At 43.5% G+C, this 14,635-nt stretch overlaps 1 protein-coding gene across 1 annotated transcript in view; it reads right to left on the bottom strand.

Moving 5' to 3' along the window:
• Window positions 1-14,635, bottom strand: part of MYZAP (myocardial zonula adherens protein) — a 105,483-nt gene that overhangs the window by 23,694 nt on the left and 67,154 nt on the right. The window contains exon 12 of the mRNA XM_075897324.1: window positions 14,234-14,334. Within this exon, the coding sequence (XP_075753439.1) occupies window positions 14,234-14,334 (101 nt within the window). The remainder of the gene's footprint in view (window positions 1-14,233; window positions 14,335-14,635) is intronic.

Raw genomic sequence — 14,635 nt, 5'->3', positions numbered from 1 at the left:
TTCACAAGCTCCAAGCGTCACTTGCCCTCTAAACAACTGACTGTTGTTTCCAAATCTTTGCCTATGTAACTGCATTGGGCTCTATTATGACTTAAGAGGACAAAAATCCAAAAATGTAAATTTAAAAATGTAATCTAGGCATCTTTTGTAACTAGGCACCTATCCACCATCTTTTAATCCAGTCTTCATCCAACCATCTGAAGTTTAAAACTTACTCTCATATAATAAACCAGCCTCATCACATCATCAAAAACACTTGCAAACCTTTTTGTCATTTAAGATATCAAAAGATGCTTGTGTAACGAATTGTGACTTTGTACCCATGGGAAACCAGAATCACCTGTGGGGATCAGTTAAAAAATCTTCAGTATCAAGAACACAAGCATCTATCACTTGAACAAAGTAAAATCATGAGGGCCTACTGACACTTGAAACACTTCAGTGGCGCACCTGCAGTTTTAGAGCATTTCAGTGTAAGCATTAACCGTGCGGATGGGAAGATTCTCCCATGGGCATAGGTAATCAACTTCCCTGAGAAGTAGTAATAAGGAAGATGGAAGAATTCTTCCATTAGCCAAGCACTGTCTACACCGGTGTTACGTTGACTTAAATACACCGATCAGATGTGTGGGCTTTTGATATCCTTAAGGGCCCGTCTTCACTACCAGGAGATCATTGCTGTGACGGTTGATCCACCGGAGCTCAATTTAGCAGGTCTATTGAAGACCCATTAAACTGAATGCAGATTGTTCTCACATTGACTCCGCCGGAATGAGAAGCAGAAGGTAAATCAAAAGGATAATTTCTCATGTTGACCCAGTGCAGTACAGACACCACAATAAATTGACCTAATCTATGACAATTCCATTCATGTACTTGGAATTATGTAATTTAAATCATCTTAATCCCATAATGAAGACTCGCCCTTAGTGATTTAGCTGAATTGACCTAACTTTGTAGTGTAAATCAGGCTAAATTATGAAATAATCTGAATGGCTGCTGCTATCAACCACTAGAGGGAGTCATGATCACACACAGTAGACAAGAATATCATATATTGGATTTACAAAAATCAACCACCATCAGACCAGCTCTGAGTAGCTTCAAAACTTGTTTCTTTCACCAACTAAAGTTTCAATATAAGATATTCACTCACCCAGTATGTCTATAATCTCTGGCACATATTAATGTATTTGAAAACCTTGCCAATAAGTTTCACTCCTCACTTATAAATATGATAAACTTCAAACTAGCTGTAAGATGGTGGAAACCCAGTTCAGCCAACTCAGACACAAAGCACACAGGGCCATCCTTACCTATACACTGAATATGAAGCTGTATAGGGGACCTGAAAATTTGGGACACCATTGGATCTTAATGTCCACACACCCGCCTCTTCCTATCCTTGTTCTATGGTTCTGCTTTTCTCCTCCCTTTTTCCCCAAGCCCCCGATACGCTAGTGTCAGCTGACAGTCAGGGCAGAGTATGTGTGTGTGTGTGTGTGTATGTGTGTGTGTGACCGAGAAAAGGTTTAACATCCGTGACTTTACCGCTAGGACCGGGGTCCCGTCGCGGAGGGCAGCCAACAGGCTGACAGATGCCCCAGAGTTTATAGGAAGAGCTTATTACATCTCAGATTTCAGCTGCTAGGATACAGGATCCCTTCGCAGCGGGCAGTCTAGGGAAGACTGAGAGATGCCCCAACGGATCTGTCACCTGGGAGTGACACGATCCAAAACGCCCAACTCTTCTTATAGCTGTCCCTTATGACCGGCTGAAGTTCTTTTAAATTGTGCTTGGTTCTGTTACAGCAACTGAAGGAGTCAGGTTAAAGCTTAAACAATTACTATTTTATTGTTACAGAGTAAACTTAGCTGTTAAATGCTCCTACTGTGTTACAGATAACACAGCCACTACAAAGGACAGGACAGAACAGAAATTACACTAATAAGTCACTTACAGGTACCATGAAACCCTTTTGGTTCTCTGAGCTCTTATTAAATGCATGCAAAATAGACATCTAGCAGGTATATGTTCTCACCCCTGCGTTCCAGACTTGGCGTGGCCAGCGTCTTTCTCTCAATCCCTCGGGAAGAAGTAGGGCGAGGTTGGGCGTCCCACAGAACTTGGGAGACAATCAATACCTGCCAGCAGGTGTAGATGATTGGAGCTCAAATGGGGTGGGCTACTAAACCCCTCTTTATACCCCTTGGGTCACGTAGGCTTCTTCCTGGTCTCAAGTGGCCAATTAGGAAAAATGGCTTTGAAGCCAAGTTTCCCACAAGGGGTGCAAAGCATAATTCACACCTGGGAAAATGCAGACAATGAGTACCTCTGGTATGTGATGGGTGAAGATTCCTCTCCTGGGACAGTGGAGGCGTGTCAATTACTGGTACTAGCCATCAGGGCGGCGGGAGGCCCTCGGTCGTCAGCTAGCCCATTTACTGTCTGGTTTCTGTTTATGGTAGAGTCAGGGTCAGGCAGCACACCTGCGTTCCCAGGGCATCAAAGGCTGACTGCCTTTCTCTTGCTTTCGGGGGGGGAGGGGAGAGGAGGAGAGAGAACAAGATGGGGTTCATGTCTGGTTACAGCTAGTTAACGTAAAAGTGAAAAACCCTGGGAGACCTATTAGCAGAATATTGAACCTGTGAAAGTGGTAATGAAGCTATTTAACAAGTATTTTCTACTCCCAGGCATACACTATCAGTTTCTGAATAATTTACTAAACCTTCAGAGTTAGTCTGTAACAGGAAAAACTTAGAAAACAACAAATAGTCTAGTAGGAACTACTAGACTATTTGTTGTTTAAGTTTTTCCTGAATAAGGGGAAGTTACTCACCTCGAGTAGTAACGACCGTTCTTCGTGATGTGTTCCCGTGGGTGCGCCACTCTAGGTGTTGGGCTTGTCCTTGTGCCGCTGATTGGAGGCTTTTCGTAGCTGTAGAAGGCCAGACCGCGCATGCGCAGCAGGCGCCGCACGCTGTTTCTCCCGTCGCATGGTCCGGCCCTTCCACCAGTTCCTCTCACCGTCCTGAATCTGTAACGAGACAGGAAGACAGACCTGGAGCGTGGAGGAGGGAAGAACGTGGTGGAGCACCCATGGGGACACATCTTGAAGAACGATCATTACTACTCGAGGTGAGTAACTTCCCCTTCTTTGAGTGATCCCCATGGGTGTTCCACTCTAGGGCTATGTCTAGACTGCAGGCTTCTTTCGAAAGAGGCTCTTTCAAAAGCATCTTTCGAAAGAGCCTCTTTCAAAAGATCATGTCTAGACTGCAGGCGGATCTTTCGAAAGAGAAATCCGCTTTTTCGAAAGAGAGCACCCAGCGAGTCTGGATGCTCTCTTTCGAAGATGGCCTCTTTACATTGAAGAACGCCTTCTTTCGAAAGAGGGACTTTCGAAAGAAGGCGTTCTTCCTCGTAAATTGAGGTTTACCGCCATCAAAAGAAAAGCCGCGTTCTTTCAAAATAATTTCGAAAGAACGCGGCTTGAGTCTGGACGCAGGGGAAGTTTTTTCGGGAAAAGGCTACTTTTCCCGAAAAAAACCCTGAGTCTGGACACGGCCTAGGTGACTACAAAGCAGTAGTCAAGATGCGCACTGTGTCAATGATTGTCTGCAGAGGCTAGAACCGCAGACGCTACTGCCGCGTCTGAGGCCCAGCGCCGCACTATAGCGTAATGATGCACAAAAGAAGTGCTAGAGGACCAGGTGGCTGCCCGGCAAATGTCGCTGAGAGGGATGCCTCGGGCAAAGGCAGTGGAGGTGGCAACCGCTCCAGTGGAATGAGCAATAGGCTGAGAAGCGAGTGGCCTTTGAGTGAATGACATATCATGATGCAATTAGTAATAAGTCTAGCTATACGTTGACTCGAAAGAGGATTGCCTTTGGAACGCTGTGCTATCGACACGAGCAGCCTGTCTATACATCTCCATGAGCGGGTTCTCTCTATGTAAAAGGAGAGAGCTCGTCGTACGTCGAGCATGTGTAACAAGGTCTCTGAGAGAGAAGCATGTGGCTTAGGATAAAAGGTGGTTAAAAACTATAGACTCGTTGATATGAAAAGACGTATTAACTTTGGGGATAAATGCCAGATGTAGGCACAATGTCACTGTGTCCTTTGAAAAGGATGTGTAGGGAGGACTTGCCATTAATGCCCCTAGCTTGCTGACTGTGTGCCGAGGTAATTGTTAATAGGAACACAACTTTCATTGTTAACATTTGCAGCGATATTGATGCCAAGGGCTCAAAGGGAGGGCGAATGATTGTGCGCGGGACCAAATCCAGGCTCCAGGCTGGTGGAGGCGGTCTGTGAGGTGGGTGTATGTTCGTCAGACCCTTCAAAAATCTTTTCGTGGTTTGATGGGGAAAAAAAATTGAGAAACTTTTCACTGATTCTTGGAAGGCACTGATCGCTGCTAAGTTAACTTTCAGGGTTGACATGGAGAGGCCAGAATCGTGAAGCTGGAGGACGTAATCCAGGATCTGCTGCAAAGGAGAAACAAGGGGTTGCACGTTTTGAGTTCGACACCATTGAGCAAACCTGTGTCACTTTGCCAGGTAAGTTTTTTGCGTCGAAGGTTTCCTGTTGCTCATCAAAATTGTCTGGACTCGTTGTGAACAAAGGTGCTTGTCATATTTGAGCCAGTTATCAGCCATGCTGTGAGGTGGAGTGAATCGAGTCTGGGATGCAGGAGAGCTCCTTCCTCCTGTGATAACAGGTCTGGGTGAAGAGGGAGTGTCCATGGTGGGCATATCGACATCCTGTGCAAGAGTGGGTACCACGGCTGCCTCGGCCATGCCAGGGCTATCAAGATGACTGTTGCCTCCTCAAACATTATTTTCCTCGAGAGTCCTTGCAACTAGGACTGCCGGGGGAAATGCGTAAAGGAGCGATCTGTGCCAAGTGGTCAGAAGAGCGTTGCCCAGAGAACCCCTTCCCATTCCCACTCTGGAACAAAACTGGGGACACTTGCACTGTGTGCTGTGGCAAAGAGGTCTACCGTCAGCATACCCCACCTGCAAAAGATGTAATGTAGTACGTCTGATCTTATCTCCCACTCGTGATCCATAGGGAATCGTCTGCTCAACGAATCTGCAATGACATTGCTGATGCCAGGTAAGTAAGATGCTGTGATGGTTATGTCGTTCTTTATGCACCAATTCCAGAACCGTATTGCTTCGGCGCAGAGGGAATGAGATCTGGCGCCTCCCTGTCTGTTCACATAGTACATCGCCGCCACGTTGTCTGTGAATATCCTGACCGTGGTGTGCCGTATGCATGCGAGAAAATGCTTACATGCCAGAAAAGTGGCACGTAACTCCAAGAGATTGATGTGATAAGTCTTCTCTGTGGAGGACCACCTGCCCTGAATGCGGTCTTTGTCCATATGTGCACCCCAGCCTATGAGAGAGACATCTGTTGTTATAAGCGCAGAGGGCTGAGGACGACAGAATGGGACTCCCGAAAGGAGGTTTCCTGTGTGCTTCCACCAACGCAGGGAATCACGGACAAGTGACCGTCTTGTGAATGCTGTGCTTTTGTGGTAAGTATACCCTCGCTAACCAGTGTTGAAGATTCCTGAAATGAAGTCTGGCATGAGGGACAACAAAGGTAGTGGATGCCATGTGGCCCAGAAGACGAAGGCACGTATAGACAGATACAGTTGGAGCGGTGTTGGGTAAATTGAGGCAGTCCATGGTATCTTGCTGAGAACTGACAAACTCAAATCTGAAAGTATCAGACCAAGCCTGGGAAACATACAGTACAGTTACTGTGACCCTGGTTACCACATTCCAAAAGGGCCTCACTTTGATAAGGCAGGTACCAAACAACCGCGCGGGATTGTCTGCTTTGTTCCTAGAAAATAAGCTTGAATCCCAAAGATTGCGCCAAGGCAAGAGATGCATTATATTTCCGGCCGACAAAATGGCCATCAACATGCCTTTGCTTTTGTTGGCTTATTTAGCTTGTTAGGAACAACTACCTGTATTAGTGATAACATGTTTAATTGGCAATGGGTGAAGATACTGCATAACTGTCGTAGACCATTGGCTTATGTGCATATCTCACTTCCGCTGCTAGACCTATCAAATCACTTCTCCTCCGTCCATATAATCTAATGTATGTTTTGGTTAAGTTAGTGCTCACCAGGTTAACCCCTGCTGAGTACTCCACCAGCTGTGTGAACCAATAAATCCTCTGCTTGTTTTCACCTGCACCCAGTGTGTCCAAGAATTATTCCCAACAAGCAGTGTTGAGGATCTTTACTAGTTCTTGTATCGAGTGAAACCTGTCTAGAGGTAAGTATGCCCTTGCCGTGATAGAATCTAGGTCTGCCCCTATGAAGTTTATATTTCGTGTGGGATCAATGGTCGACTTCTGTTTGTTTATTATAAGGCCAAGAGAATCGAACGTGTTTCTGGTCAACGAGATCATTCACATGGTCTCCATAAATGCATTGGCGCCTTTATGAAACAATCGTCCAAATAAGGGAATATGAGAACGTGCTGGCGATGGAGATATGCCGCGACGACCGCTAGAGTCCTTGAGAAAACTCTGGGAGTCGACACCAGGCCAAAGGGGAGGACCCTGTATTGAAAATGGTTGTTTATCACGAAGCACAAGAAGCATCTGTGCGCCGGATGAATTGTAATGTGAAAATATGCATCCTGCAAGTCGAGGGCTGCAAACCAGTTGTGATTCAGAGATGGGATTATTGTGGACAGAGTCACCATCTTGAAATGTCTTCTCTGCAGATAACGGTTGAGCCGACGCAGATCGAGAATCGGCCTCCATCCTCCTGTCTTCTTTTGCATCAGGAAGTAGTGGGAATAAAAGCCTCTCCCTTTGAACTCTTTTGGGACTCTCTCTATGGCTCCAATGGCAAGTAGGCGTAGAGCCTCCTGTCGCAAAAGAGTGTCGTGAGAGGGGTCCCTGAAAAGGGACGGGGTTGGTGGATGGGTAGGGGGTATAGATGCAAAGGGGATGGTGAAACCTGATATTATTTCCAATACCCATTTGTCGGTGGTTACTTCAGCCCAACGATTGTAATAAGGCTGAAGGTGATGATGAAAGATGGGTATGGTATCGGCAGTGATGGCAACGACGACTGGTGAGTTTACACCCTCGACAGGCAAGTCAAACCTGCTGTTTTGTGTGTGGTACATTGGTCGCCCTAGATGGTTGCGGACATCTATGCTGCGCTCTTTGTTTGGATCGAGTCTGATCAAAGAGACGAGGTTGTCGTCTTTGGAACTGAAAGTCATATCGTCTCTGATTCGGGAAGTACCTTTGGCAACGGAACGGTGGTACGTACATGCCAAGCGTACGTAGGGTCGTACGCGAATCCTTTCCAGTATGTAACACCTCATCAGTTTTGTCCGCAAATAACTTCAATTTGTCGAAAAGAAGGTCTTTGACTTTCGCCTGCAAACCCCTAGGGACGCCCGCAGCAGCCAACCATGATGCTCTGTGCATGGATATTGCAGTAGCTATTGATCTTGTGGCAGTATCCACAACATCTATGGCTAGCTGTAGACAAGCTCTAGAGCAAGCATACCTCTCCTGTACCACGGCACAGAGTATGGCCTTGTCCACTTCGGAGGTGTTCTGGGCAAGCCCTGCCAACTTGGTGATGTTATCGAATCCATGGTTGGACAGAAGTGCCGCGTAATTGGCAATGTGAAGGAGGGTGGACGAAGAATAAACTTTTCGACAGAAGATGTCTAGTTTTTTGGCCTCTTTCTCCGCTGCTGCATTTTTCACCTGTGAATTCTTGGCACGATTAAGGGCTGCATCCACTACCAGAGAGTTTGGGTGGGTGTGGGTAAAGAGAAACTCCAAACCCTTGGAAGGGATGAAATCTCTCTTTTCTGCCTGCTTTGATGTAGGTGGGGCGGAAGCCGGGGTATGCCAGATTTCCGAGGCTGGTTCGAGAATGGCCTCATCAATCGGAAGTGCTGCTCTCGACTGTTGTCTCGGGTGTAAATTTTTCAGCAGCTTGTATTCCTTGGTCTCCACGTCCGCCAGCTGGACATTCTGTGTCTGCGCTACCCGTTTAAAGAGATCCTGGAATTCTCGACTGTCATCCGGGGGGTGAAGTGTCCCATTGAAATACGGCCTCATCCGGGGAGGATGACAAAATGTCAGCTGGAGATACTGTGCACAGAGGGGCATCCTCGTCCGAAATCTGACCCTCCTCTGGTTCGGACATCTGAAGAGGAGGAGGAGGAGCAGCCACCAGAATCTTGGGCAATGGGGCTGTCTGTTGGAGTGAACCTACTGGGGACTGGCGTCTAGCCAGAGAACCATGGCAACAGCAAGAAAACGAGATCTTGTATAATGTTGAAAAAAATAATCTCTCCCCCCATGGCTATAGGAGCAGTCGGGAGACGGCCTCCTGGATGAATGGGCACTGCTGTATCTACTGTGGTAAGACCTCAAAGGTGAACGAGTCGGTGAATGAGATCTACTAGTAGGCATCACATAATGCGGTAGGGGGTGCCTGTACACATAAGTATAGTGAGGCCTCAAGTGCCGGTGCAGAGAACGCGGGCTGTGGTGATAATGAGGTTCTCACGGAGAATGGTACCGTGGAGGGGATGGAGACGATGCCGGGGAAAACCATTGGTGAGGGAGACGGGGACACTCTTCTCGGAACAGATTTCCTCTGAGCCTTTGTAAGAATGACTGAAGGCGTGGTGCAGGGCTTATCAACAGAGGAATGTTTTGAGGCTTGATCCTCATCATCCAAACCCAGTATTGGGGAGTGCCATACCGATGAAGCTGGGGAGGCTACCTCTCCTATCGGTGCCTTATGTGGAACCAAACTGCGGTGATCTGTCGGTGCCGTACTTGGTTTCTTAAGAGTTTGCAGTGCCGCCTCTGGTACTGCAGTGTGGCTGTCACTCGGCACCATATCAGGCACCGTGGGTGTTTGGTGCCCCAGTGCCGACTGGGCTGTCAGTGCCGTTGATTGAAACGGTGCCGGCCTCGGTACCGTATCATGCCTCCCGTGCCGTTGCACCGATGGTGCCGAGGTCCTCGGATCCGGCACCTGCGTAGGTGGCCGCCTGTGAGTCAGAGGAGCCGTTTTCTTCCCCGCAGCCTTAATAGCGTTCGAAGGCGCCAGCACCGAAGAGGAGGGCACCAAAGGCTTATGCCTCTCTGATTTTTCTTTCGCAGGCGGACGACCCGTTCTGATTTTTCTTTCGTCTGGTTGGTCACCTGCACCGACTTTAGACAGAGGGGATGCGGCCAGGGATCGCGCCAGGGAGGCTTTCGTCCCTTTCTTCTCAGTCAACTCCCTCGGCGGTGATGACCTCTGCCTGCACTCCATAGAGGGGGTCCCCTTGAGCTGCCTCAGAAGGCTGTAGAACCTTATCAAAGAGGATGAGCTTGAGCCTCATGTCTCTGTCCCTACGTGCCCTGGCCGTTAATTTCGAACAGTGGGCACACTTGCTCGGTATATGGGACTCCCCTAAACAGCGTATACATTCATCGTGGCCATCGGACGCTGGCATGGGGTCTTTACACAGGGAACATTTCTTAAACCCCGGTGAACCAGGCATTTTGATTCTACTGGATTAAATAGTAATAATAAACTAGAACTTAGCAACAGCAACACTGACTAACTACAACTTTTGTTTTGTTTTCTTTTGTTTGTTTTAAACTAACAAATAAATAACTAACTAACAGTAACCTGAGGAAAACTAATGAAAATTTTAACTTTTCAATTGAAAGGAGCTGCCTCTGTGGAGAGACAACAGAGCTCCGTCAGCAATATAGGATGGTTGAAAGGAACTGGCGGAGGGACCGGACTGCGCGACGGGAGAAACGGCGCGCGGCGCCTGCTGTGCACACATGGTCCGGCCGACTACAGCTACAAAAAGCCTCCGATCAGCGGCATTGGGATGAGCCCGACACCTAGAGTGGAGCACCCATGGGGACCACTCAAAGAAGAATTTACTGTTAGTCTACAGGACCTTAGTTTAAAATGTGTTTTAAAAATATGTCATTAGTGTGTTGCTGAAGATTATAAAATCACATCTCCAAAAAAATCATCAAGCCTCCCTCTCCCTGGGCTGCTGTTGGGCACAGAGGCACCAGTTTAACAGTGTTGGGTATGGCTCCATAAATCCTAAGGACATCCCTGCCACCAAGCTTCAGGCACCATAGCTTAATTCAAGTAAAGATTCTCCACACAAGGTTAAAACAACAGTTACCATTGATCTCAGGGTGTTAGTAGTTTCATTGTACTTGCTACCTGGTCACAAAACAATTCCTCTGGTTTATAGTATAAAAATAGCTTCTCGTTTCAGGGGTCCGTAGACAGTAATCCATAGGGGAGGGCAGACTGTCCTCAGGCCCTTTCCCATAGAAGTGATTTCTGTGTCTTTTCACTAGGAGAAATAGGTTTATCCCATCTCTTGTATTAATGCTGACTTAGTATTTTAGGATTTTTTTTAATGAAAAGTTTAACAGCTACATCTATGTTAGCACAGATTATAATAACATACTTTAGATAAGCAGATATTACACAGCTCTCCAAACTGTATTCAAAGTAATTTACACATGCCTTGATTTTTTTTTTGGTGGGGTTAGAGAGGAGAGGGCAACAAAACAAAACAAAACTTACCTTGAATTTTGTAGGTAGTATTATATCACACTTTGCATCTTAGAAAATGAATATTTTCAGAAGTTGAAGTCCAATTTCACTGGACCCTAAATCTGCAGCTTAATACACAGTCACAGTGCAATCTGTTGTGCATATGAACTTGCAGAATTGGTAACTTAGTTCATATTCCATTTCATTTCTTTGGTCTCTTCGAACTCTGTATATTTTTGTAAAGTGTTCCAAACTATCCACACCAATGCAAGCGTTGTGTGTGCTATTTTATTTGCCATTTAAAAAGTGCAATTTAAAGCACACTTCTTTAACATTGAAAAATATGAAATACCTTGGAAGTAAGCAAGGCATTTGTTAGATGTAGATTATTGATCATTTTAATTAAAAACACAACATCTTACTTTGTTTTTACAGCTTGTGCCACAGCTTAAAATCTTTGGTTAAGATTGGGAAACATTCATTTTGAGAAACCCTGAGGCATGGCTAGTGTCCTCCAGTAATAATATGAAATGCTAGAGGAACATTAAACAACAGTGCATTTTAAAATAAATACAGTTGTGACTGTAATAAAGTTATTCTTTTAAAAACTAATTTTAATAAAACCATAAACAATATTTAAAATAAAATTAGCATAGTTTTAAAATTCTGGGATTATAAACAAGTTTTAAAAATCATCCTGGTATTAAAATACTTGCAGGTAGAATAGATGTAGTAATTTCTGTCTGTACATGAAAAGTGGGCATGTGATATTAAGACAGATTTTGAAGAAATAGTATTCTGATTAAGAAACCTAAATCACAAAATAGAATAATGTACAGCTAATATCTTTGAAGGCAAAATTCTGCTTTGCAGTTATTCGTTCCTCTTCCTGGGCAAAAAGGGACAAGAACAAATCCAAATACCAGTGGTAGGGCCTTCACCACTAGACTTGGTCCTGAGTCTACAAACATTTATCACTGACTGTATTTCTTACAGCTAACAGAACAAACAATGGTCTGAATCCAACAATGCAGTAAAGCTTCCGTGTTTATACTGAGAGTAGTAAGCAATATATTATTAGCAAGTGTCTGTAGGATCAAGGTACACAACTCTGCTGTAAATATTCTGCAAAAGAATACTAGTACACCTTATCTGGGCAAACATGAGTCCTTGGCACTGTAACAGGTGACCCACCCAAGAAGATAAGAGGTTAATTGTAAATCAATGTCCTTTCACAGGAGAATTATAGATTTTATACCTAATTATATTACATTGAAAATAAAATAAATTACAGCTTAATTTTACAGAAAGAATTTCAACACACAATCAGAAAACTATAGAACAGTCTCTCCTTCAATATGTGTGAAATATGACCAATTGTACTATACAGCTTCCCCACAAGAAGCAAATATATATTGCATTTTCACACAGCTCTTCTTCCACAACCCCATGCAAAATGCTAATGTCAGTAGCAACTTCGGATATGAAGATACTAAAAAGCTAGAAAGAGTTGATCAAGACTGCCTGCTATGGTCTTCTCTGAGTCTGCTTAGCTTAATTCTGATCAGATGTCAAGCTTCACAGGGCATTTGCTTATTTGTTAAGGAGTGCATTGACTTGTGCGTTTAAGATGTATTATTCTTCATAGTAAACTCCAGGACTCTCTTGAATGGGATGTATGTCCTCACGAGTCTTGAAGGTTCAGGAGACCTTTTGCTATCAATGTCCGTACTACTAAGAGAGAAAGAAAGACATTTTGACTGTCAAATTCTGCAGGGCTCGACTTGTTTTGCTTGACATATCAATTTGGGCAGCTGTAAACTTCATCACGAATAACTTGAGACTCAAAGGTTCTTTGTGATACTAGCTCTAGAAGCTTAAGCATTGTATTTATCTTCAATTGTAATGCACATTTAATACATGCCAGATATTTTTATAAATGTCATGAAGAACTCTTGACAATTCTTATGCCAGATACTATCACGTTTGAGATGTGAGCATCATCAAATCACATATTAGAATACATAGCAACCCAAGTTCTGATTTATAGCCATAAAACCAGTGACGTGGATTGAAAAAAATAAAATTGACTATAAAACATAGTTTCATAAAAACTAAACTTGGAAGATGTCTTGATAAGTTTAAAGAATGGGAGAAATCTGAGAGGTAGGCAAAAGCTGCTTTGAGATCTAAAGGGGCCCCCAAAAAGCATCACAAAGAAGGGTTTGTTAGCTTTTTCATTATGAACCAATTTTTGAAGTTTCATAGTGCCGTTAAATTACTCTCTAGGATGAAAGTTGCCAAGAGTTGAAAAACTGCCATGGGGTTGTTTTTAATATTAGGAGGGCAAATTATATTATACAAGATAGTTTACTGATTTCATGTGACTATTTGCATTCCTCAAAATTAAAGATTTATTTTGCAGGGCTGTTAAATGGATTAGTGTACTGCTAGGTATTTTTAAAATGGCCAAAATATTAGGGTTTATTGTTCATGGACAATTATTACTTTTTATTTTAAGTGTGTTCTATCCTACTTCTAATGCAAGTGCACAGAGCCTTGGTTACACCAGAACTAACATGGTTCCACTGAATCATGTAAGAAAGACATTGCAGTCCATGTTAATGGACAGGGAAGACACACTTCCCCTCAAAGCAACGAAAGTGGTTTAGGTAAAGGCTAAGGAGGGAGAAACATAACTATGAAGATTCACTGGCAAGTCCCCATGCAGGGCCGGGGGCATGTAGAAAAACTATGGCAGCCATTAAAAAAAAAAAAAAAAAAAAAAAAAAAAGCGCTGTACTGTCACTACTCAGTCTTCAGAAGGACTTACCACTTTTTCCTCCCCTCCCCGAAGCTTGTATTAGGCAGGCTTAGAACTGGATTTGCCTAGTTATATGTACATAGTTCTACAGTTAATATGTTAATAGTGATATTGTAAGAGCTCTTACAACAAACAATGATCAACAATAATTTACTTCCTATATTAGATTCTTGTTGTATCTAGGATAATATCTGGCAATTTTAAGCAAATGCAACTTTTTAAAATACTGATGGACCATGTATTTTATGAAGACATAACATGAGCCTGATTTGAACTACAGAATTGCACCCAAATTTTAGTACTGCCTAACATACCAGATATTTATGCAAGTCAACTATTGTGCTAATGTTCTGCTGCACTCTCAGTAGCAAAAACTTGAACATTAATTTTCCTACAGGTCACAAGAACAGTTCGTTGATATTCTTCCAAAAGGTGGAACTCCAGGGGACTAGATTTAACTCTCTTATCATTTTACCCCTTTGTAGTTAAATACTCCCGGAGTCTCTAGTATGCTCCATTAATTTCAGGAAAAAAACATGATTGTTGTAGGTGACCGAAATAAAGTCAATGGTAAATATCATTTTAACGCTACACGCCACTCTGTATGCCATGAAGAAAAAGACCATTAAATAAAAATACACTGCCTATTAAAATTGCAGATAAGTTCTTCAGAAATTACAGTTTGTAGAGATATAAACTGTTTCAAAACCATATGCTCTTTTAATGGACAGGTTTATTGCCAGAGTGATTTTCTGTAGAGAACCCTTCCCAATAAATTAGACAAAGCTCTGAATACCTGGATGGAAGATCACAACCTATTCCAATCTCTCTTGTTTCTACATTCGTCCTTGGCTGGGTTTCCATTAAGTAGTCTAACCTGTCTTGTAATTCTTTATTCTGGAAAAGAAGAATTTTCTGCATGACTTTCAAGATGCATTTTTTCAGAAGACAAATATGTATACATGATTTCAACTCATTAACATAATATATTTTTCTTTTAATTAATAAAGTCCAGCATTAGACTTCATTGATATTTAAAAATATTATTTAGAGTATGCACATTTCCTTATTTTACAGTTGCAGTAATTGTAAAATAAAAGTCAATCTATGGCGTACATTTAGAATGCTAGGATTTTTATTGTTATCTTTTTGGTGCATATGCATAACTGTATGCTACAAAAATTCAGCAAAAGTGCAA

This window comes from Pelodiscus sinensis, chromosome 14 (genome assembly GCF_049634645.1).
Source record: "Pelodiscus sinensis isolate JC-2024 chromosome 14, ASM4963464v1, whole genome shotgun sequence".
In the NCBI taxonomy this organism is placed as follows: Eukaryota; Metazoa; Chordata; order Testudines; family Trionychidae; genus Pelodiscus; species Pelodiscus sinensis.
This window is presented reverse-complemented; position numbering and strand designations above follow the sequence as displayed.